At 37.2% G+C, this 25,848-nt stretch overlaps 1 protein-coding gene across 1 annotated transcript in view; it reads right to left on the bottom strand.

Annotated features, from left to right (window-relative positions):
• Window positions 1-364: 364 nt before the first annotated feature.
• Window positions 365-25,848, bottom strand: part of aup1 (AUP1 lipid droplet regulating VLDL assembly factor) — a 43,003-nt gene continuing 17,519 nt past the window's right edge. Inside the window, exons 7-12 of the mRNA XM_028801537.2 lie at window positions 25,540-25,606; window positions 13,498-13,600; window positions 12,058-12,207; window positions 11,021-11,160; window positions 4,571-4,659; window positions 365-1,652 (exon numbers count right to left, since the gene is read on the bottom strand). Coding sequence (XP_028657370.1) covers window positions 1,607-1,652; window positions 4,571-4,659; window positions 11,021-11,160; window positions 12,058-12,207; window positions 13,498-13,600; window positions 25,540-25,606 — 595 coding nt within the window. The 3' untranslated portion in view covers window positions 365-1,606. The remainder of the gene's footprint in view (window positions 1,653-4,570; window positions 4,660-11,020; window positions 11,161-12,057; window positions 12,208-13,497; window positions 13,601-25,539; window positions 25,607-25,848) is intronic.

Here is a 25,848-nt window from a genome sequence, read left to right as displayed (position 1 = left end):
CAAAAACATTTGATGGCCAGATTACAAATACAGGAAAGGGGTTTCTGGAATTTGTTTAAACAATTGTAGGATATAATAATAATCTCATTTTAACCACTGATCTAACAAAATAAAAATCCTCTCATTAATAAAATAAGGATTTAAAATTATACCTGCAATGTTTAATGAGCAAACCATAAATACCCTTGGAAAAACCAATCAATGTGCCCTTGCCTTTCTGTAATGCGTTTGTTAATTTTGAGTAAGTTTTTCCCTGGGTAATACACATATCAAAATGACTGCCACATTATTAAACATGCATATGTATAATAAGTTAATTCATGATTAAGTCTTATTTTTTTTTTAAAAAAACCACGCCAAAAAGTGCATATTTATTTTTTTATTATAAAAAAGCATTTCATTACTTTTCAACACCTTCAAGATGAATAGGTACTATATGTTTACCAATGTGTGTTTTGACAAATCTTTAGTTTTGTGAATGCTTTTATATATATATATATATGTATGTATATATAGAGAGAGAGAGAAATAGTAAAATTCTGCTTAAGTATACAGCACACAACTTACCGAGTTCAAATTCCAAAAGGAAAGATGCAGCATTTTTCAACAGAATCAATATGGGGTCTTCAGAATTTCTATAAGCACCATTGGAACTAATGTACTCTTACATAATGCACTTATTTCTTACCAATTAAGTTCTAACCATATAAATTACTTTTTAAATAAAATATAAAGCTTTACCGCAAAAAAGGTGAGGCATTTTGAAAACTGAATAGGTATAAGACCCATTTGCATCAAGAATAACTTTTGAGACCGTTAATGTAAATAATGGGAAATTAATTTCTTTTGTTCAAGTACATTACAAAATATTTTTGCAGCATTTTAATATCTATGGTAAGGGACAGCCAAAAACATACATCTGAACCAGGACCGTAATATATTCTATTCTTTAATAGACCTGGTAGCAGGCTATGTATTTATAATTGCACACATCCAGCTGTAAGTGCTTAGAACCTGAAGTTTTTTCCTCAGACCCAACGGTAAATGTAAGACCCAAGACCAACGCAAAATAAGTACATTCTAGCAAAATAAGATAACCACTAATTTACTATTACGGTATTTGCATTATCATCTGCCTATCATTATAATAAATACTGATACTCCCATTTATTATTGCAAGTTAGCTGTGAACATACAGGTCCTAGACAAATGTTATGGCTTGTTCTGATTGGGGCTCAGGGGAGGGCAGAGTGGACAGCTGCACTACAAACATTTTGCATTTGCTTGTTGAAATTTCACATTAATTTTACTTTTGTAAAAAATAACAATGCATCACTGTAACTGGGTTAAAGTACAAACTTTACCAAAATAATCATCTTTGTTCAGATAAAGGATTTAAAAGAACAAGGTGGCACATGCATAAACTCCATGCAGAAATATTTCAAAAACCTCTTTTAATTATTTCTTAGGACTCACTCAACATTATCTGTGGTTTACAAAAAAACTTCTGCATGTGACATTTTTTTCCACACAGGTCACTAAAATCCTTCAAAAATAATGGCTTTCAAGAGAAAAAATCTGTTCTTTTAGACTTCCAATACCCAGGTCACTGGCAACTGTGTTGATTCGGTCCATGTTTCTCTAAGTAGCGCCTGTTAGAAGGAGAAAAAAAATTACATATACACACACATTTATTCAAAAATTTACAAAGAAAAGTTACATTCTTACCACAAAAGTAACCTTTGTTTATTGTATTTATGTAATCTTGAGTGTTGCTTACAGAAAATTGTGCTTCACAAAACAGAAGTAGGAAAAAAATATACTCTTATATTATACCTACAATTACATTTTACATGCCTCTTTGTAACACTGTCACTGTGTATACTCATAAGCTTCTATGGCTCCTCTTAATCAAAATACATGCAGTGGTAGTCTGAAAAGCACTCAATTAAAAAGGAAAGGATGGTGTGCAATTTGGGCGGGACTATTTACTTCTTTGAGAAAACACTGCATTATATCTTAAATCTGTCATCTGCACTGAACAGAATTTGAATGTTCTTATTTATAACATACACTAGGGGGCTCCGCCCCCTGCTCGCTTCGCTCGCCAACCCCTGGCGTTGGGGCATGACAAAGAGTGAGATGTATGAATTAGATATAGAATAGTGTGCAGGTTTGGATGATGCCTATATAAATACAAAATAGAGTGTTTGGCATAGAGTAATGTTTTATTGGAATATTTCTCTGTATACAACATTAGTAGTAAAGATGGTGTCTTGTCTTTGAATGAGTCTTCCTTGGCATGGATCATTTTTAATTTTAACTTTAATGTGAGATGAACGTCGAACACATGAGAAGGCAAAATAAAGTTGTGCATGTCCAAAAACGGGTTCAGAGAGGTAGATGCCAACCTTGTCCATGGTTTGTCCTTGTGATTTGTTGCTGGTCATGGCAAATGCAGGTTTAACGGGGAACTGTCGGTAAGGTTGTGTTGTGGTCATCCATCCGGGTTAATAGTGTTCAAATATTCTAATGGGAAATTCAGATGTTCATTGTCGTCATCAGAGTCAACTTTGTCAGAGCTTAGAAAGAGCCGTGTCTCTCCAGGAAGTAATGAAATGACCTGGTTAATAATGTGATTAACATTAATATTTTTTGGACATAATATAGTGCGTTGTGTTAACCACATATGCGAAAGCAGTATGGGCCATTGCCTTTTGGTGTCCTGTTATGTTCTCTGGCAGATGCAAAAGCAAATGAACTATTGTAGGATCTAATGTAGTTCATAAAGTTTTTACTTTCAGGCACATCCTTAGTTAGAAGCTTCTGTAGATATTCCGGATATGAATGTAAAGGAGGCAGTCTAATCTGCCCCTTTTGACAACAACGTGTAAATTCATTATTTGTATTGCCAGTTGTTTCTTCTGTGAAGTTAAGTGAATGACAATGATTGCAAATGACATTCATTAATCCCAATGAATTTTCCTCAATAGTGGACTCATTATTGAAAGCGTTGTCAGCCAACTGGCGTAAGAGTTTAGCAGACGTCTGGTGTTGATGTCTGCGACGGGCATGTTTTGCTTGTGGTGTTTGAGTGCCGCGTTGTTGCATGTCCATTATTTGTGACGCGCTATTTTTGAGTTTTAATTGATCCGCCTCCGCTTTGCGCAAAGTCCGTTTCACTCTACGTCGTGCATGGTTTGTATCGTGCGTTGTCCGTTTTTGTATGTCGGTCAGTTGAGCTTTCTGCTTTTTGAGTCCTGCTTGCTTGTTTTCTGGCCGGTCATATGCGCGTTGCTTTGCTCCCTTTTTTGTATGTCTGAGACGCAAGCTCTTTCTTTTGAAATCGTGCTTGTTTTGATGCAGCACTTTGAGACGCGCGCTGTATGCATCTACGTTCAATGTGTCTGTTCATTTGGGCACGTCTCTGTAACGGGGTTACTTGAGCTTTGCGTTTTTTGATTCTAGACATTTTTTCTCACGTATTTTCCGAAGCGCATTGTATGCGCCGCCGTGTATTCTTTTTGTTTCATTCGTGTTCGTGTGTTTGGTTCCGTTATCCGATCCGAATAGTTTTGTACCCGTGACCGTGTATGCATGACTTGTTTGTTCCTCAGCGTGCGAAATATGGATTAGTATTAAGGAGGATCGTACTCACTGTTAATATGGAGCCTTTTCTCCAGTTGAACGGTTAATAGTGCTTTATTTTAATGAGATCCACCTATGCTGCCTAGTGTGAAGGTTTTGAGATGACGTATGTTTAATATGGACGTTTCCTTTAGATATGTGGCTTTGGGTGTCACTTCTTATTGATTGGGGGGGGGGTGTGTGGGTGAGGATTGTTGTTGAGCGAGCGTCTTCTTTCGTTTTGTGTTCCAGGGGCTTGTTGAATCCCCCTCTTTGTGTGTGTCCCGTCCGTTGCTTGTAGGGTGTGTGGGGTGGTTTTGTGTTCTTTTTTTTTGTGTTCCAGGGGCTTGTTAAATCCCCCTCTTGGTTTGTATCCCGTCCGCCCTTTCTTGCGCCTGCGCAGTACGTCTTTTTGCAGCTACGGCCCATGGCCGGATGTGCCTGCGTCCATCATCCGGTTTAGCATTCTCGGTTAGTAATATGGATCAGTTTCCTAAAAATTACAAGAGACGATCATGATACTTCAGTCCATCAAGCTTGCTCATCTTCACTAGTATCTAAATTCTCAAAAAACAACTTGAGAAAGTAAATTGAGAAAACATGCTATGCTAAAATTCTATTTGACAGATGGGAAATGCACACATCTCAGTTGGAAATGTCACCCATTAAAGTATACTTCAGTACTTCAGATATTTCAGTCAAAACATTTTACAGAGTTAGGATGTAATGCTAACATTTTACCTTGATCAATAAAAAAAATATTGCCTGATCAGCTTAAAATTACATTTTTGTGATGGAATTGTATTTGGAATGACAATGTTTTATTACACATCATTTTAAGTTATAACAGTTATGTTTACTCAAACAGTATTTTGTCATTTATTTTCAAAAACTTTTAATTTATGGTCACATTCTGTATTCTAAAGATTTCTCCTTTGCTTACCTCCTTGCATATTCATATAGAGCCTCTTTTCTTTCTTGAAGTGATAAGTGCCTATCAATTGGAGACTTTTCAAATGTGTTTGAAACAGGCTATTGAAAAAAACCGCATTAACAGGTTACTCAGTTAAAAAGCAAATAAAGCATTTACATTTGATCAAATATTTTCTGCACAGTAAATAAAATACACAAGAAAGTAAAATATTACTGTTAGTCTTTACCACTTTCCTTTATCTAAGACAACTTAAAAGTACAGACCATAATACATACAATTTGAATTACTAAAATGTACAAAGTTAACAGGTGAGACTGAGAAAAATTCAAAGTTGAGCACAAGTAGTGCAGGACTATAATTAGTGCCAAGAACAAAAACAGTATCAAAGCTTCTGGATGGTTTATGGGTTAGTAGAGCTGCACAAATTCAGGAGTGAGCAGAGGAATAGTAAATCTAGGCAACCTCAAGATTTTCTGTAAATAGGTGTGGCTTTAAGACTCACCTGAACATTAGTATTCTGAGGGTAGTTCAGATGACCATGAAAGATACATCCATCTTTGTTCTTTATAATTTCCTGTCACATCTGTATAATACACACTTCTTTGCCAGATTGCTTTTATGCTACAACTCATCATTTAACACTAATGCTCCACTAGAACTGATCACCAAGTTCCTGGACTTGGGGTCACACTCAAAAAGATGGATTTTCAGCATCATAACTGGTAGACCCACAACGTGTGAACTGTTAGCATCACAACCTCCACACACACAGCCCTAAAACAGCCATCTCAAATGGGAGTGTGCAGATTCTGTAGTCTGGTGTTCCCCTATGAATAAAGTGGGCAGACATGGCTCCAAATCCATTATTAAATTAGCTGATAACAAAACCACAAGCCTGATCTCAAACAATTAGATAGCTTACTGGGAAAAGGTTAGTCTACTGCCACATGGATACCACAAATTTGAAGGTTACAAAAACAATGGAACTAGACAAAGATTTCATGAAAAAGGCACAATACTCTCTTCCACATCAACAGGAATGGAGTGTAGAGGGTCGCCAGTTTTAAGTTTTCAAAGTCATAACCTAATATGAGCACAGCTCATCTTGGCAACTGTCAAGAAAGCTCTCCAGTGTCTATTTCCTTTAAAGTCTAAGAAAAGCAAAATATCTTTTATGCTCATCGGCAAGGTGACCCAACTAGCACTCGCTGCACAACATCCTGTTATGGCACCTGCTCATGTCAGCAAATTTCTACAGAGGGGGGGTCAAATCTACAGAGTATATTATAGGAACACAGCTCTCTCCTGTTCAGGACACGAATCACATGCTGCCTTTTAAAGGCAAAAAGTACTATTAAAGACCTCCGCCATTTTTTTTACAGTCACTCATATCCATTTTCCACACTGGTAAACTATACAGGTCCATTAAACTTGCATCTCTAGATTTAGGGACACTTTTTACCCTCAGCTTATATCATTACTTAGTCATTAATTAATATAACAAGCAAAATGACAACTGCAAAAAAGTACTTATTGGTGTGTGCTTGCAAGTTTTATTTTAATATATACTGTATATCATCTAATGATGTTACATTGTATGTTTTTAATTGTATTATTGTCACCAGTCTATTTTAATAAATACATTGCTGAAGCTGTCCCAGAACTACACACACTATGTTTATGTTGCTAAATAGTGACAGAGAATCTCCATCACTTACATTACTGTTTTTTATATTCATATTCCCACTGGCTGACAACAAAATAACCACACGCCATTACTAAAAGTGTGTAATGGTGTGTATATTTTCTTCTACTTCACCCCTACACCTCTTAAGCCTGCTAAAAAAGTACAGTTTTAGCAGAAGAACTGTGCGGAGTGAAGTCATTTGTGTGCAGCACAAACTCGGTTTGCTATAAAAAAAAAAAAAAAGGAAAAAAAAGAGAAACAGGATTTCTGATGTTTAATGTTGTGTATGTTACGCTAATATGGTAACCTGCTTATTAAGATACAGTTAGGTCCATAAATATTTGGACAGAGAGTTAAAAAAATGCTTTAGTTGCCTCACATTTTTATGCAATCGTTTTGTTCACCCCACTGAATTAAAGCTGAAAGTCTGCACTTCAACTGCATCTGAGTTGTTTCATTTAAAATTCATTGTGGTAATGTACAGAACCAAAATTAGAAAAAAAGTTGTCTCTGTCCAAATATTTATGGACCTAAATTTACTAGGCTGGCTTAAAAGAAAAGGGAAACATTGCCATTGACCATCAAGGATTTAAAAATTTCCATTTTTATATTTAACCGATAACCTGCAGTGAATACACTTGACTTGAGCATTCATCCTCTTTCTTTCTCTGTACGTTTAGCATTCGTTTGCTCAGAGGTTGATGTGCTTGTTGCTTCCTGAGCAGCTCTTCTTTTCTCCACCATAGCAGCCCGCTGCTTCTCCTTTCGTCTGCATCTTTTCGCGTTAAAACTGATTTAAGTTAGTTTTTATGTTGCAATTACTTAGTACGTTTTCTTTAATTTTTCACATAATCTGGCACTTAAGTCTTCTATCTGCTTCAAGAATGATTAGCAAAGGTGGTAGGGAATAAGAACGGAGCCTGTACGCTTGCACTGCACGGCCACCCTGCTGCGCGCTGCAGAGAGTTGATTCTACAATAAAATAAAATAAAAAGAGTAATAAAATCAAAACCCTGAATGCGGATAGTAGACGTCACGTAGTATATGTGGACCAAATTTCAAGTCAATAGGTGAAATGGTTTGCGAGCTACAGGTGATTTAAAATTCTGGACGGACAGACAAACAGCCACGGTAGCGTATTATAGAAGATATGTACAACTGCCAAACAGTAAGAAATCAAATATCAAGAATTGCTCAGCAATAGAATAACATATAGAAGTTACACTGAAACATCTGGCTTAAATAAACAAATGTTTAAAAGTGTTGATAACAGCACCAAACAAAGTGAATTTAAAATAATGCTGTGAAATCATTGTAAGAATTTTCTGTAACAGAAAAGTATAACTTTCATAATTATTTAATATACCGTGGCTGCAAAAGTGTAGTACACTGGTGTTATTTTAGCCGTCATCCCCAGCAATATGCTTTCAGGTTCTATCATTTACAGTGGGGAAAAAACATTAAGCAACTTTATGGCAAATATACATAGATGAAGCAGTGCTCTTGAAAAACCTTGCAGCTGTATTCACAAAGCCTATGAATAAGTGTCTTTGTAGATCTCAATTTAAGTAAATCTTTATAAAAACACATGTTCTTATAAAAATAGTCTTAGAGTGAATTTACATGCAAATTTATATAATTTATTTTAATTGATAATATTCAATTAATCTCTTCAAGGAATAAAACAAATTTGATACATTTTTCTTCATGTTTTGATTTGGAATAGAATGTGTAGTGTTCTCAATGCATTTCATGTATGGAAATAAAAGCTATTATAAGGATTTTGAACTTTATTTGCTTTTTTAAACACACTGCTATTATTCTGAACGCAAATGTACTTCCAAACACCAGAAAGACAACATAGAATACATGTCCAGATGGCTATATGTATGAAGAAGAAATTATACTGTGTGCAGATATTATAGCACAAGTGTAAAATTCAAAAATGTCTTTAAAAGAAAAAAAAAAGATATTTTCTAAAATATAATAACATCATCATTTACAATATTCCATGTAATGGTATAAGTTCAGAAATAAGTTGAAATAACAAAAATACTGTTCTGGGAAGGGAAAACTACAGTAATCCCTCCTTCATCGCGGGGGTTGCGTTCCAGAGCCACCCACGAAATAAGAAAATCCGCGAAGTAGAAACCATATGTTTATATGGTTATTTTTGTATTGTCATGCTTGGGTCACAGATTTGCGCAGAAACACAGGAGGTTGTAGAGAGACAGGATCGTTATTCAAACACTGCAAACAAGCATTTGTCTCTTTTTCAAAAATTTAAACTGTGCTCCATGACAAGACAGAGATGACAGTTCTGTCTCACAATTAAAAGAATGCAAACATATCTTCCTCTTCAAAGGAGTGCGTGTCAGGAGCAGTGACTGTCACAGAGATAGAGAAAAGCAAACAAATCAATAGGGCTGTTTGGCTTTTAAGTATGCGAAGCACCGCGGCACAAAGCTGTTGAAGGCGGCAGCTCACACCCCCTCCGTCAGGAGCAGACAAAGAGAGAGAGAGAGAGAGAGTTTGTTTTTCAATCAAAAATCAATACGTGCCCTTCGAGCTTTTAAGTATGCGAAGCACCGTGCAGCATGTCGTTTCAAGAAGCAGCTGCACAAAAGATAGCAACGTGAAGATAATCTTTCAGCATTTTTAGACGAGCATCCGTATCGTCTAGGTGTGCGAACAGCCCCCCTGCTCAATCCCCCTACGTCAGGATCAGAGAAAGTCAGCGCAAGAGAGAGAGAAAAGTAAGCTGGGTAGCTTCTCAGCCATCTGCCAATAGCGTCCCTTGTATGAAATCAACTGGGCAAACCAACTGAGGAAGCATGTACCAGAAATTAAAAGACCCATTGTCCGCAGAAATCCGCGAACCAGCAAAAAATCTGCGATATATATTTAAATATGCTTACATATAAAATCCGCGATGGAGTGAAGCCACGAAAGGCGAAGCGCGATATAACGAGGGATTACTGTATAGGAAAAACTTGATCAAGAGCTTTGACACTAAGAAAAAAAACAAAATTGGTGCATACAGTTTAGCACAACCCACTTTCACCTTCCTGGTATAGCGGGTCTGCAGCTTAACAGGTGGCTAGATTTAAATAATCGTGCACAGGAAAGTAAAGGCAACAATTGGGTACAGGTGTGTGTAAGTGCATGTCACTCCACTCTGCGGTTAATCAAGGTGCTGACTGACCATGCTGCATACATGTGCGAAGGCGGGTGGATTGAACAGGTGCATAAATAATGCCTCAAAGGGGGCAGCTCATTGCACCCGTGCTTAAGTTAGGCTACAGGGTTTGTAAGGAGCCTACATGGGCAGAGAGGATCAGGATGATCATCTGTACAGAAAAGGCACAGAACCAAAGGAGATGGAGAAAGTAGTTAATTGGAGGATGGGAGGGGGAGAGAGAGAGAGAGAGAGTTAGAGAGAGAAAGACAGAGCCATACAGAAAGGAACAGAGGCAGGTGGTCGGGAATGAGCCTCTGGCTAAAGGTAGGGATGCTCCAACCAAGCGACTGCCGGGTTGTAGGTGTGGCCCCATATGTGGTGTTCTTGCAGAGACCAAGGGATTGGCAGTGGAAGATTATGTAGCTCGGGTTGCCAAACTGCTGGCGATGGGGACCAGAGCCTGGATGAGTAAATTGACTGCACCTACCAGTTGGGCGTATCCTTGGTTGTTGGATCTTGCATGGGGTAAGCCGAGGAGAAATCTGCATGTAGAGGGCAGCATTGTGTGCTTGTGTTTGAGGAAAAAGGATCTGTCTCTATGACTTTTAACCTTGTTTTTAAAGAAAGATTTGATGGATTTTAACATCCAAAATCACTTCACATTTTTTTATTGAATTACTTAATTATAAATGGAACACTGCACTTTTTGGACATTGTTTTTGGATTATGCTAATAAAAGCACTGTTGCACTTTCTACCTACCTATTGCTGTATGTGTTTGTGTCCTCATATGTCTGGCTCAGCTCAGTTTTATTATAGACGGTAGCAGGTTCAAGAGACACATAGCACATTTTCATACAAAGAATGTAGCTCAAAGTGCATATTTAAAATAAAAACAGTAAGAAACATTGTATCTAGATGAAGGTCATTAAAACCTAATTAAATAATATGAAAAAAAGCATGCACCCACCCCTTCATTAATTTACTACAATAAATAATCTCACTAGCATGCTCCATCTATAGGACATTTTACAACCTGGGTTAATTTGGTTTTGCATAGGTGTAGTTCTTTTAGAAACAAGCTAACTCTACACAGAAAGTGGTCATGCTATAAAACATTAGGCACTGGGGCAGGCAAGCTATAAACACAAACAACAAATATTTTAGTACTACATTAGAAATGGTGAGTTTAACACAACAAATAGGTGTTAGGCTCTTTACAGTATCTTCTCCCGTGTGATCTGTCATGGATCTGAAAAGAACCAATAAACCTGGTACAGTAGTATGCAATTTGGATCTGGGAGGAATCCATCTGAGCACCTTAAGAATATTCCATAGAGACCCTGGAAAAACATACAAACTCTACACAGATCTAATCTAGGCCTTTACAATTGTTTCTTGTATAAGAAGAAGTTTATAGTACGACATTGCCTCTGGAAAAACAATTTTTGAGCAAACTACATCAGCGTAGCAAAACTATTAGGACTTCCAGGAGGCCAAATATATATTTTTCTTTTTATGTTATACAGATTATAACAACGCTCCCAGAAAAACATCTTTATTCAAGTCAAAATGTAACATGTTTACTGTACCTTTAATGCAGGAGTAGAACCTGAAGTGGTGGCCCTGATGGATGAGGAAAGCAAATCTGAAGCACCTCCAGACCCTGAAGGCATTTCCTCTGCTTTTTCAAGAAGATTAGTGATGGTTGTGTCAATGCAGTGCGTTTTCTCTATTCAAGAAGAAAACAATATTTACATTCAAGATGTTTATGAAGTGGCTCAGAATGGTGCAAAATGTTTATGTAGTAAGTGTAAATATATATATATCAGCAATGGAATAGTTTTGGAGAAAGCTGGAAAGCTCTATCACTCAACTGACAAGATGAGTACAGATAAAGGTGTGGGCATACCAGTGATAACTAAGGTGAGAGTTGCATGGAAGAAATTGCAGGACCTTCACCCTATTAGAACTTCAGAAAGGAACCTCTCTGGCATTGAAGAGAAAAACTTTTACAAAAGCTATGGGAGGTGAAGCATGCTCTATGGAAGTGAGACAGTCTATATAGAAGGAACACGTTTCAAAGCTGGAAAGAAAAGAGAATGAATGATACACTGGATGTGTGGAGTATCATGGAGTAAAAGAAGATATATGGCAAGTGAGAATGGATGACTTGGTGTGGAGGAAGTGTTATGGTGAGGATAAACGGATTCAAGCAAGTGAAGAGGGTGACTTGATGAAGAGCAGCACTACTACGGAAGTGCTGTCGTGGGATATAAAAAGAATAGGTCTTATTGATGCATCCAGGGCAGCCGAGAGAGGAGAAAAAAGACTTGGGTGGCAAGTGTCTAACCTAAACAAACCAAAAAAATGGACATTTCTGTTGATATGAAGGAATACATGTAATAAATATTGAAAACCCTACCACTACATAAGGAGGTGGGGTAAAATACCTTTTAAACAAATCAACACAAGAACCAAACATAACCTTAGGAGATAGACAATCTGAACTGAATAAGTGGGCTGGAAATGCATGGATGAAAAACATGCATACACAAAAAAAAAACTTTTACAAGCAGTTTAAATAATTTAACTATAGCCAAAGTACAAAAAATAATTACTGACTTACTTAAGTCATATTTGATAATGCTAAGTGGAACATCAGGAAGCACTTCACTGACTCTCTTAGCCATGGCTGCAATTTTTGCATCATCTGCAAATGAGTTTGCACCTAGAAATCCCGGAGAGATAGTACTGGATGCAGTACTTAATGTTTGACCTGTAATAAGAAAAAAATGTACTATATGTACAGACTAAACAACAATCATCAAAAACCTAGCAAACGTCATTATCATCTAACATACTCATTTAATCTAAACATAAAAATGAACAGACTTGCTCTAAGGATTATTAACAAGTTCTAACTGGTTGGGCATAAATATTTATAGAACTAAGTACTAGAGGTTTTTATTTATCATTCATTCATTTTTTATAGTAATCTCAACATAAATATACATATTGAAATTCAGTGCATTAAATACATGCATATATACAGTAAGTAATCCATCTAACAATCATATTAAATAGATAGATAGATAGATAGATAGATAGATAGATAGATAGATAGATAGATAGATAGATAGATAGATAGATACTTTATTAATCCCAATGGGAAATTCACAAAATAAAAATAGAAAAATAAAAGTAGAAAAGTACACATACATATACAGTCATACACGGAGCTGCTGAAAAGGCTGCCACTCACGGCGGCGCCGGATGCTTGAAAAATACCTCTTCCCTAAAAATTTATTCTTCTTTTGGTGACATTTATAATGTTTGTTTTATTTCTGTCCTCCAAATAAATTTATAAATAATATTTCTGCAGCATAAAATAATGTGTTTGATCAAATTTTCAAAGTTAAAAAATATCTTAAACTTATTTCAAATTTGAGGACTTTATAAGCACTGTATACTTTACCAAGAACAGGAAAATTAAATATTAGAAACATAAAACTTGTTACAGTTGTTTTGTTAAAAAATTATCTTAGCACACACCTGTAACAAAAGCAGTGCAATATAAACTGTTAAATGCAGGAGACTGAATACGGGTAAGATACTACTAAGCTTTGACAGAGATTCATAATCAGAAACACCTATGAACCAATTTAGTTAAAAATAAACAGAATTCTACCATTTTAGGATTTTAACAAGAATGGCAAATTTAACTGTGACCAGTTGATCCACTCACAAGTACTGCCTGGCACTGACAAATTTAAGCTACAGAATGATGATTAAAATATGTAAGGCACTGTAAACACAAAATATATTTTTAGCATTATATATAAACCTGAGAATACTGAAATGAAACTTAAAACTAATTATGGACTTTTATTTTTACTCTCCATGAAGAAAGTAAAAATTTGAGTTCAAATGCTGCATAACCTAAAATTAGTTACTTCCAGCAGTCCCAAATTGGTGCTAAAACTTTAAAAACAAGCATTTTTTCACATTTTTTAATAACATGCATTTACTGAAAGAATGCCATAATTTTATAAATATCAATACTCACTTGAGTTTACATGAGGTGCAACATGTCTTTTCCTCTTGAGGTGTTCAGCTTTGTCTGCTCGAGTAATCTGTGTTGTTACAAGTTGAAGCTCCTTTGCCAGCAGCTGGTAGACAAACAAAGGATTCAGTATGTTAAAACTGGTAACAAGCACAAAGGGCTATAAATACCATAAATAGGATTTTTCATTTTAGCATTTATCAGGGTAGCAAACTAGATTAGAACCTTGTAGCATGTAAAAAAAATAAATAAATAAAAAAAAAGCCAAATTACTTGTATTCCATAGGTAAGATGTAGGAGAGAAAGACAGGAGGCTGTGTCAGAGTGCATCTTTATTTGGGCTAGACTAACTTCATTTCTACTCAGAAGTAATATGAGAAATGCTGTAAAAGGCATTTGAGGCCTGTGCCTCCTTTTCCGAGTTTACTGATAAATGGTATAGTAACAGCCAAGTGTAGAAGGAAGCAGAAGTATAGTATCCCTCCAAATGCAGTTACATGATAAACAAGATGACATGCAATCCTGCCCAAAAAATGAAAAAACGTGGCCCAGGTGAGGTATCAGTTTTTTCAATTCAAAACAAAAATTATCTACTAGAAATTTAAAGTGGTACGATTACATAAAAACATACATATTTTTTAAATTAACATCCATTAACCACTTATTTTATAAATAATTTACAGGTGATCACAAAACATATGTGAAATAGTGCTGCAAAGTTTAAAAAAAAAAAAAGTCATTTAAACCGGGAAACCCTAAATTCCAATTATAATTTCAAAGCTACAGTGGGGCAAAAAAGTATTTAGTCAGCCATTTTTTTTCTCATTTTGTCTCATAGTTGAGGTATACCTATGATGAAAATTACAGGCCTCTCTCATCTTTTTAAGTGGGAGAACTTGCACAATTGGTGGCTGACTAAATACTTTTTTGCCCCACTGTACAATGGATTTGCTATAGATCTGGGAAACACACTCGAGTAGCTGTCTTTAAGAAGGGATGAGAAAGGAGTTCATCTTGGCTGAATACTAGATAATGTATCCATTCATTTATTTCTAAACCTACTTATTTCAGCTGGAGGCAGGGCTGAGATGACTGGAACATATTTCAGCAGCACCAGATGTGAGGAACAAACCAATTCAAGACAAAGCAAAATTCAACTGAAGGGCACACTTATACTCATAGGGTGCCAATTTAGATTGTCCAATTAACTACCACTGCTCCCCTAGATGATACTCTAAAATCTGAATTTATATTGCTCAGTTCCTGTAGCCATCAAGCACTATGAAATAAGCTCTGCTGACATGCAAATTTCTTTATACATATATATTGCATATACAAGAAACAGCAGAGTAGTTTTACTGAGCATATTACTGCAACAACAGTAATTTTTACAGCATGAACAACAAAATGAAAAAACAAACTGCTTCAAAAGATAAAAGGTATTATCATTATAAGCAAAGAAGAAATCATATTAGGATTTATATTTATTATTTTTGTTAAAAAAAAAAAAAAAACTGTATTTACATCTACAGTTCTGAAAACATCAGATATATTTGCAAGCCATGCATTAATTTTTTGGTGTCTTTTTCTAACGAAAAGAGTGCAAATTTTCAAACACCAAAGATTAGACTATCAATTGTTAAGGGTCTTAATTTCTATATTTAATTATTTAGTTGCTGATCCCTATTGCTTTAATAATGTAAATTTTTTTATTCTTATACGAACTTTAAATCCTAGCGGTCAAAATGAAAGGACAAGAAGGTCTGAAACCTGGCAGAGAATTAAAACATGGACTAGGCTGTTAATTGCATAATCAGCTTTCTTGCCGACTTTTACCTAGCTTGAGATTACAGGGTTATTTCCAACTAAATATATTATGACTAGACAAGACTAGGGGGCTCCGCCCCCTGCTCGCTTTGCTCGCCAACCCCTGGTGTTGGGAATGACAAAGAGCGTGATGTATGAATGAGATATAGAATAGTGTGACAGTGTAGATGATGCAAATAGAAAGCAAACAATAAAGTGTGTGGCACAGTGTAAAGGTTTATTTGAAAATTTCTTTGTACACGCCGTTTAAGTGTAAAAGGTAATTCCAGCTCAGAACTTGTAAGGTCATTTAAGATGGTTATTGTTGTGATCAGAGTCAAGTTTGTCAGAGCTTAGAAAGAGTTGTGTCTTTCCAGGAAGTAATGGAATGACTTGGGTATTTATGTTTTCCACATTAATATTTTTTGGACATAATATAGTGCGTCGTGTTAAAAGGGGCATTTGGTCTAATGAGATTGCTGTTCCAAATCTCTCTGTAACTAAGTCGTCGCAGATAAAGGCTTGAGGAATTGTAATAATATGTTGCTGAAGTCCATCTGTATTGGTGAGTGTACCATCTCTCAGTTGTAATAAGCAATTGTTATGATCTGGTTCTGGACATCGTATCTTTTTTACTAACTGTATCTTTTGAAAGCAATGCCAATTGTCTGCGTATTTTAAGGTGCACTGAACAATAGCTGAGTGCATGGCATCTGGAAGAATAGCTAATCACGGTCTAAAATCTCCTCCTCATAAAAGTACCTTTCCTCCAAATCGAATATTATTATTCATAAACGTTTGTTCATGCCATTGAACATTCATCAATAAACAACATTTTTTCAAGACGGATGTCACGTGCAGTGCCACCGTTAATGTTCATAGTGGATTCCGATTTGTAGGATCTAATGTAGTTGATAAAGATTTCACTTTCAGGTACATCGTCAGTTATAAGCTTCTGTAGATATTCAGTATATGAATGTAAAGAAGGCATTGTAATTTGACCCTTTTGACAACAACGTGTAAATGTATAACTTGTATTGCCAGTTGTTTCTTCAGGGAAGTGAACTGAATGACAATGATTGCAAATGACATTCATTAATCCGAATGAATTTTCCTGGTGTATGTTTTGCTTGTGCCGTTTGAGAGGCGCGTTGTTGCATGTGTAGTATTTGGGACGTGTTGTTTTGGAGCTGTAATCGATTTGCCTGTGCTGTGTGAGAAGCCCGTTGTAGCCTTCGCTGCCATTAACGTATGTCTGAGACGGGAGGTGTTTCGTTTTGAATCCGTGTCTGTTGCGATGCAGCACTTTGATTGATAGTTTGCGTCATGTGGATCTAGGATGTAGATTTGTGCATATTAAATGAACTATTGTAGGATCTAATGCAGTTCATAAAGTTTTTACTTTTAGGTACATCGTTAGTTAGAAGCTTTAGTTGAGCTTTGCGTTTTTGGAGTCGAGTCATTTTTTCTTTTAGAAATATGGATAAGTAATAAGGAGTATTGCACTCACTGTTAATATGGAGCCTTTTCTGCGGTTGAATGGTTAATAGTGCCTTATTGTAATGAGATCCACCTATGCTGCATAGCCGTCTATTTTGTTGTTTCTTTCGTGTTCGTGTGTTTGTTCCTGTTATCCTTTCCTTTTCGTTTTGTACCCGTGACCGTGTATTCATGACTTGTTTCTTTCTCAGCATGCGAAATATGGATAAGTAATAAGGAGGATCGCAGTCACTGTTAATATGTTTCCTTTTCTGCAGTTGAACGGTTAATAGTGCTTTATTGTAAGGAGATCCACCAATGCTGACACCTATGCTGTCTAGTGTGAAGGTGTTGATGTTCACTTTAGAATATGTGGCTTTGGGTGTCACTTCTTATGGATGTGTATGTGTGTGTGTTGGGGGGGTTGAGGATTGTTGTCGCGCGAGCGTCTTCTTTCTTTTTGTGTTCCTGTGTCTTGTTGAATCCCCCTGTTTGTGTGTGTCCCGTCCCTTGCTTGTAGGGTCTGTGGGGTGGTTTTGTGTTCCATGGGCTTGTTGAATCCCCCTCTTGGTGTGTGTCCCGTCCGGTGCCTGTAGGGGGGGGGGTGCCTTGCTGTTGTGCGCGAGCCTCTTTTTTTTTTTTTTTTTTTTTTCTTTTGGGTCTAGTCTCGTGTGCAATGTGTTTCGTGCTTTGCCTGCGTTTCCTCATTTCTCCATTTTTCCTGTGCTCACTCCTTTTTTCTGTGGTCTTGTCCGCCTCTTGCGGCCCCTCATCCGCCTCTCTCGCCCTCTTTTGTCCGCCTTTCTCGGCTCCTCAGCCGACTCTCGCGGACTCTTTTTGCGCCTGCACAGTACGTCTTTTTGCAGCTACGGCCCATTGCCGGATGTGCCTGCGTCCATCATCCGGTTTAGCATTCTCGGTTAGTAATATGGATTAGTCTTTGACATATTTAATTACATTTTAATATATTTAATCCAAACTGACCAACAATTAATTACATGCAGTCCCCGGGTTACGTACGAGATAGGGACTGTAGGTTTGTACTTAAGTTGAATTTGTATGTAAGTCGGAACAGGTACATTATTTTAACAAATGCTATTGTTGACCGACTGTAACCAAGTGCTCTGCTAATGAATGATGTTTCACCTCTCTCTGACCTTTTTATTATTTCTACTTTATTTTCCATGGTGATGGTTTTTATCTTCTTTACTGTATCACCAGCACTTGCATCAGATTTGTGTTTCAGAGACATTATTGAAGGGTGAAGACAAAAGGTTAAGATGAGCTCTTCTGCACAGCTATCACAGCAGGAAGGCACCAGTCGTCAACACGTCTGATGCATAGGGTGGTCCAGATCTAATTATGCAATTTTCATTATGCTATAACTTATTCAGTTTATTACATAGAAAATCACCCGAAAAATCCTGGACCATCGAGAAGTGTGCGAACTGACGACATGAAGAATCATCTTCGTGCCGAACTGGAATTGTCCCTGCGTAAATCAAAGTCATCCATATGTATCTGGATCTGCATAATTAGATCTGGACCACCCTGTACTGTACTGACAATAGACAACTTCCTGCTATGTGCATAACAGTACAAGCAGGCTTGCTATTGAGAATGAATGGGGGCAGCAAGGGGCGGTTCATCACCAGCCTACCTCACAGTCACCTCCACTACAGTATGCTAGCCTGCAGCGTACGCAACACTTCCGCCCCCATTCAACACGCACCCATCTGAGGCATACTACAATGCTACCCCCTGCCGCCCCGTTCAGCCACAACCGGATCATCCCTTGCAGCATTACCAGCTGCGCACCTAGAACGAACAGGGGTGTGGTGGGCGGTCAGTGAAACCGACTGCCGCCAGGAGCCACCCGAGGGACACTACACTGCGCAAGCAGCGAAGTCGCCACCATCCAGCCTCCGTCCAGTCACCACTTGCAGCGTCTGCAGGCCGAAGATGACAGAGCGGCAGTTACTGAGGCGCATGCGTTGCAGCTGTGGCCTTGTTCGTAAGTTGTAGGTCGGATGTCCGTAACCTGGGGACTACCTGTACAGGCATCTTCAATTAGAATTTTGACTAGTCAAAACGTAAGAGGTGGACAAATTTTGAATACACAAGGTAGTTATGCAATATTTGAAAAGTTTTGCTGTACACAAGTGCATAGCATTCTTTTACCACAGTATAAATACAACTGGCATCTTGGAAGAGAATATTTTAGTAAATAGATGACTTTTAAAGAATTATGTTATACAGTTATTTTATTGGAGGAAAAATAATATTCCATACAAAGATAAACTTACACAACAAAGGAAAAAATAACAGGGAAGAGAGACGGTCCTTTTCCACAATATAAAAGCTTATTCTGAAATTTTATTAATTAGATCTTGCCATAATTAAATAAGCGAGAATTTGATTTTTTTCCAGTTTCAAATTGTATAGAACAGTGCTCCGCAACCGGTGTGCCATGGCACACTGGTGTGCCTTGAGCCGATACAGGTGTGACGCGGTCAAATAAGACAATTTTCTAACTAAATAATATTTCAACGGTCCTCCTTAGAAACACAATAACGAGAATACGTGCAATGAAATATTCGCGTAAATAGCCTTTTAAAGGTTTCATAATTTTATGTGTCATTTCTCTGAAATATAATAAATCCTGGCGCCTGTCGCCTACGACATAGGCCCTACGTAGTCGCCAGACAACTGCGTAGTATGCTTTGATAGGCAGAGCGCTCCATGCCCTCACCTAGATTCAATTCAAGCCGACGTATTAGTCGTGCTACGTCACATTCACTCATCTTGCGACAGTAGTTATCATTCATTACTATTAGTTGTGTTGCTGAATTGTGTATGGTTAACGTTCTTCGTGTGATTCATATCAACTTCGGGTTGCGCTGTCAAATATTGAGCCGAATATAAAACTTTTGTGTTCATTGAAACAAGCGCAGGTATCACATTAATCAGTCATTATGTTATAATAATTATTAAGATTGCATAAAAGTAAATATAGTATAGTTTTTATGTATGTACTAGGGGGCTTCGCCCCCTGCTTGCTTCGCTCGCCAACCCCCGTGTTTGGTTTTCCGGATACACACCTTGAAGATTGTTGCTATTTCATTAATTTCACTTTTATTTCAGAACTTACGTAAAAACAATATGTGGAATCCTTTGGGTCCCAATGTGGTGAATCTTTTAAATGAGGTCTGTGAGAGATGTGTTTAATGACTTTGTACCATAATTCAGGATAGGTTTTGCAATTTCAGCACAGACAAAGTGACCCACATCATCAGCAGTTAATAATTTTTTTTGGAAAGTAACCAATAAATGCATGTGAGGTAAAACACATTTTTGAAATTTTCTGATTATAGTACAGTGATCCCTCGCTATATCGCGCTTCGCCTTTCGCGGCTTCACTCCATCGCGGATTTTATTTGTAAGCATATTTAAATATATATCGCGGATTTTTCGCTGCTTCGCGGGTTTCTGCGGACAATGGGTCTTTTAATTTCTGGTACATGCTTCCTCAGTTGGTTTGCCCAGTTGATTTCATACAAGGGACGCTATTGGCAGATGGCTGAGAAGCTACCCAACTTACTTTCTCTCTCTCTCTCTTGCGCTGACGTAGGGGGGTGTGAGCAGGGGGGCTGTGTGCAGCTGCTTCCTGAAACGACATGCTGTGCTGCACGGAGCTTCGCATACTTAAAAGCTCAAAGGGCACGTATTGATTTTTTATCTCTCTCTCTATCTCTCTCTAACTCTCTCTCTGCTCCTGACAGAGGGGGTGTGAGCTGCTGCCTTCAACAGCTTTGTACCGGCGGTGCTTCGCATACTTAAAAGCCAAAAAGCCCTATTGATTTTTTTTTTGACTGCTTGCTTTGCACTCCTTTGAAAAGGAAGATATGTTTGCATTCTTTTAATTGTGAGACAGAACTGTCATCTCTGTCTTGTCATGGAGCACAGTTTAAACTTTTGAAAAAGAGACAAATGTTTGTTTGCAGTGTTTGAATAACGTTCCTGTCTCTCTACAACCTCCTGTGTTTCTGCGCAAATCTGTGACCCAAGCATGACATTCTAAAAATAACCATATAAACATGTGGTTTCTACTTCGCGGATTTTCCTATTTCGCGGGTGGCTCTGGAACGCAACCCCCGCGATGGAGGAGGGATTACTGTATTTACATACTTCTGACATATCTCCTGTGTCCATATATTCGATTACTATTTGCCTTTTAGTTATTTCTCAGAGTAATAATTTCTCGTTTTTTGCACTAATGCAATGTTTACTTTCATTTTTTGACCCTGTCGTCGTTTTCTGCTTTCATATTCTGTATCTTGCTCTGAATGTGTTTCGTGCCTACGTTCTTTTTTGAGTGTTTTGAATTCCAGTTTACATTATCTCTAACCTGCTCTGCATGTGTTTGGCCTCGTTGCTTTATAACCTAATCATGACGTTTTACTTTGTTTTCTACTCTGTTTTTCGCCTACCCCCGGCGTTTTGGACCCGTGCTTGCTGTGCCTCCGTAGTTTCAGATGCTCGTTGTAGGTGCCTGTGTTGTTTTGAATCCATGCTTGCCTTGCTTCTGTGGTTTGAGGCGCGCGTTGTAGGCGTCCATGTTCATTGTATGTGTCTATGTGGGCTCGTTTCTGTAGCTTCGCGTTGTAGGCGCCCACGTTTGTTTGTGGAGCTGTATAGTTTTGGAGACGTGATCAAGACTCCAGTAGTTCTCCGTTGTGTACCTTTAGTAATATGAACAATTGCACTTACTGTTAATACGGAGCGATTTCTGTGGTTGTACTGTCAATAATGCATCACTGTTATGTGATTCATCTATGTAATACGGAGCTCCTTCCCCACTATTATGCAGTGCGGTGCATTGTGGACCACTGCGGACTCCATAGTGTTTCTCGTTTCACTTTGTATCTGCCCGTGCCTGGTTTGCCTCTGCAGTTTGAGACATGCGTTGTAGGCCTCCAAGTTCATTGTATCTGTCCATGCGGGCTTGTTGTTTTAGCTGTTTTAGTTGTTGAGCCTTTCTCGACTCCGTATTCTGTCCCGTTTTACTCTGGGGTAGCGTATTATTTCGGGTTTGATTTGTGAAACTTTCTCGACTCCGTATTCTGTCCGTTTTACTCTGGGGTGGGGCGCTGACTCCTTTTGTTTGTGTGGTTGTGTTGTTCGTAGTCTCTATGGACTCCGTAGTCTGTGGGGGGGTTTGTGTGGCGCCTGCGTGTCGTTTGTTTGTAGTCTCTCCCGTTTCACTCTGGAGCTGTTGGCTTTGTGTGGCGTCTGCGCACGTTCGTAGTCTGTCCCATTTCACTCGAACGTGTTTGTGTGGCACCTGCGCACTATGTCTCCTGCGTCCACGGGCATACCTGCTTCCATATCCGGTTTACCATTCTCGGTTAGTAATATGGATACTTATAATAAATGTATACTTATAATAAAAAATGAAAATTTATTGTAAAATTTGTGTATTAAATTAATATCTATATATCAGTGGCGTAGCTGGAGATCATGTTGCCCGGGAGTGTGAAAAATTTGATGCCTTAAAGCTGAAAAATAAATTGGAGATCATGCTGCCCGGGCGGTGAAAAATTTGAAGCCCTAAAGCTGAAAAATAAATTGTGGAGTTCATGTTGTCCGGGGCGGTGAAAAATTTGACGCCCCAAAGCTGAAAGAAATTTTTTTTTGCGCCTCCTCAAGGAACAAAAAAAAAAAAAAGAAAAGGAAACTACTGTAGTTTGCACACCCCTAAATAGCTGGCGCTCGGAGCAGACCGCATTCCATATGACAGGAACAACAAACGGTGGATGCAAATTATTAGCAAAATTTAGTTTAATGTTATTAAACTGTAAAAATAAAACTTTTTTTTTTTAAATCACTGTTTGAGAAGTGTCTACTTAGCATGCTGAGCACAACCCATCTTAAAAGTATCTCTGTTGTGATTGGTTGAGCGAGGGGGTATGTATTTTGTTCATGCAACAAATAGCACAGTACATTCTCTGACTTGGCTGTAATGCTGTCACCTTCCTTCAGTCATCACTACTTTGTGGACTCTTCCCTGTATTTAATCAGCTGAAAAGGTTACTCCAGCATTTGAAAAATTATTTTCCATTTATTTTTGTCCTAATGTAATTATGAATCCTTTCATTGGTAACTGGCATTCAAACAATAGTGGAAAGGTTCACTTTGCCCTCTCCTTTTTTTTTTTTTAATACCATAATAAATAATATATTTTGACATTACTTATATGGTGATTTTGACATTCTTGAACTCACTGCCCCAGCTGCTTTATGGCTTACTACTCTGTTCTTGCTCTTGCTTTCTTTACAGACATGCTACACAATTTCACAATATTGCTCACTAGTGGGTATGTATATTATACTTGCTCTCCCTTTGCCACTTTTAATTAATGGGTCTGATATGACACTTCTTTTTTCCTCTTAAAGCCAGTAATAACAAGCACAATTCTTTTTCCATCAAAAGAGTCTTGCTTCCTCTGCTGTGACATTGTTAGGTATGCAACATTTACCACACTGTTAACCTACTCAAAAACAGAATATCAGTGCACCGATTGAAAGAGGCAGCACGAGTATAAATACATTTTAGTCACCAACAGTACACACTCTTTGTGTTAGGTCTACACACCTCCTTCACACGATAAGTAAAAACAAAGTCTGGGTGGGGCACTACAGAAAAAATATGTAGGATAAAAGTAAGGTGGAAAGGATTCAGAACTGGTTTGTCGCCATAAATGTGGAATGTTTGATCGTTTTTGAGTAAGTTGGATGAACTTTTGTGTGTTATGGTGAGTCAGGGACTTTTTCTTGTACAAAACTGTTTCTAAATAAATAAAAAAAAATACCAGTCCAAAAATGAAAACAAAAGCCTTAAAACATGCCCAGTATGTCAATTTTCTCACACTGTAAAACAGACAATTTGTGTCATATTTTTGTGAGATTATGCTATTTTAAGAGAGTCTGGCTGTGCTCTTTACCTTGTTGATTATCTATCACCACAGTAACGTTTCACCTTCTGGGGTTTTAATTTCTGCAGCTCGTTTCATAAATGTTTATTTTTGAGAATGATTTGAGTACTCAGAGCATGCTTGAACACAATAAAATATATTTGTCATAAAAATAGTTTAATATATGTGCATATGTTTTAAACGCATGTGTTTTCCAAATAAACATTCACATAAAAATAAACTGAATAAAAACTGCTTAAGTGATTCAACTTCCAGACACATGAAGTGCCTTCCTCAATTTAAAATCTGCATTAATATTTGTACATTTTAATCTTGCAATATCATGCATATTTACTGCCTTGTTGGCTGTATTACTTTATAAAAAGAGAAGCACTTCACTAGCTACATATTAGATTAATAGTGCATCAACAGCATTATTTTAGTAGGCTTGTTAGCCGCATACAGCGGTAAGCTAAACTACTATCATTCTTGAATTTTTATTCTTACATTTATTTTATGATCTTCCAGATCTAACCAGAACAACATATATAGTGCTGGGTATTGGGTTTTATGAACTGAAAATATGGTGGCTTCCATCATAATAATGCATCACACTCATGGGGGGAAACCCCACATTCCTGTGGGAAGAACATGCTAACTCCACACAGACAATGACTGAACACAAGATTTCAACCCAGGTACCCACATCTGAGAACCAGCAGCAATACCATGAAACTCTATATTTGAGCTACTTATTCATACAGTATTCAGTTTGGTAGTAAATAATTATTATATAGCTACATTGCTACACAGTTTTAGACACGAATTGTTTTGAGGCATTTTACTTTCTTATTGATATAAAAACACTAAAACGGTGGTTTTGAACAGACAAGTGACCTGAAACATATCCTAACCTCCACAAAAACAGTGCCAAAAATCTGTGATAAAATGCATTATTTTCAATCCCCTTTTGCTGTAATAAACATACCTCATTTCATTTTTTTGAAATGAAATCTTTCCTAATTTAAAGTGGAATAGTTAGGTAAGTTTTAAGAATTTAATCTTCACATTTGGACCGATGCCCCACATAGACCATTTTAAATTGCAAAGGGTCACTATTTCTTTATTTGTCAAAAATGCTTTATACACAATTATTTGTGGCAAATTAATATATGCCATGACGGTGCAAAAATAAAATCATATAAACCTAAACTCTGCAGTAGGGTGGGATGGCAAAAATGTAATTGTTTATCTGTTTTACAGGAAGGACTATGATATTTACCAAAAGTACTAAATGTTTCATGTTTTTGCCAACTTCCAATTAATAAAAAAAGTGTGCGCTAAACTGCAGCCATGTATAAACACAGACACGACTGCGGTAAAGTGGCATAAAAACTTTTATCATCTTTTATGTAGGACATAGGTATTAGCAAAATTGTATATGTTTTATCCAACTAAATACAGGATACTGAAAAACAAAGCATATTAAAAGATATCTGACATTCACTTAATTTACTAATCTCCAATAATCCAATTATGGTCACAATAATCTAATGCCTATCCAGGCATTCATGTCAATAAATAAAAGTATTGGTCACAATAATCTAATGCCTATCCAGGCATTCATGTCAATAAATAAAAGTATCTTTTAAGAAAATGTGAGAATAAAAAGTTAATTTCAATGCTGAAAATTACTTCCACAGCTAATATTGGTCAAGTATATCTAATTTTTTCACAATCCAAATTGAATGCACACCAAAAAAGGATCCTTAAAAAATTTCAGTTACCTCTTGAACTTTATTTGCAAACACTTCACTGGAGTCTTCATCTTGCCTGGATAAAGGAGGAAGCCATCTACAGAAATAGAATACCACCAGGCATCAGCATTTTTAATACAAGGTTATTTAAAGATGGTTTAAACAAAATTCATTTAACTCTTTTCTCTAATGGTTGAAACATAATACCCTAACTTAAAGATTCCTAGGGAGACTGAGCAATGTAATCCCTTGGTAAAACTGCTGTTTTTTGTCTCTTTTAAAAAAATAGGAATCACCCCACACCATCATGTCTGCGCTTGACAATAGCCTCAGACAACA

The sequence above is a fragment of the Erpetoichthys calabaricus genome, chromosome 5 (assembly GCF_900747795.2).
Source record: "Erpetoichthys calabaricus chromosome 5, fErpCal1.3, whole genome shotgun sequence".
Taxonomy (NCBI): Eukaryota; Metazoa; Chordata; class Cladistia; order Polypteriformes; family Polypteridae; genus Erpetoichthys; species Erpetoichthys calabaricus.
The sequence above is the reverse complement of the archived record's forward strand: the minus strand, read 5'-3'. Positions and strand labels throughout refer to the sequence as shown.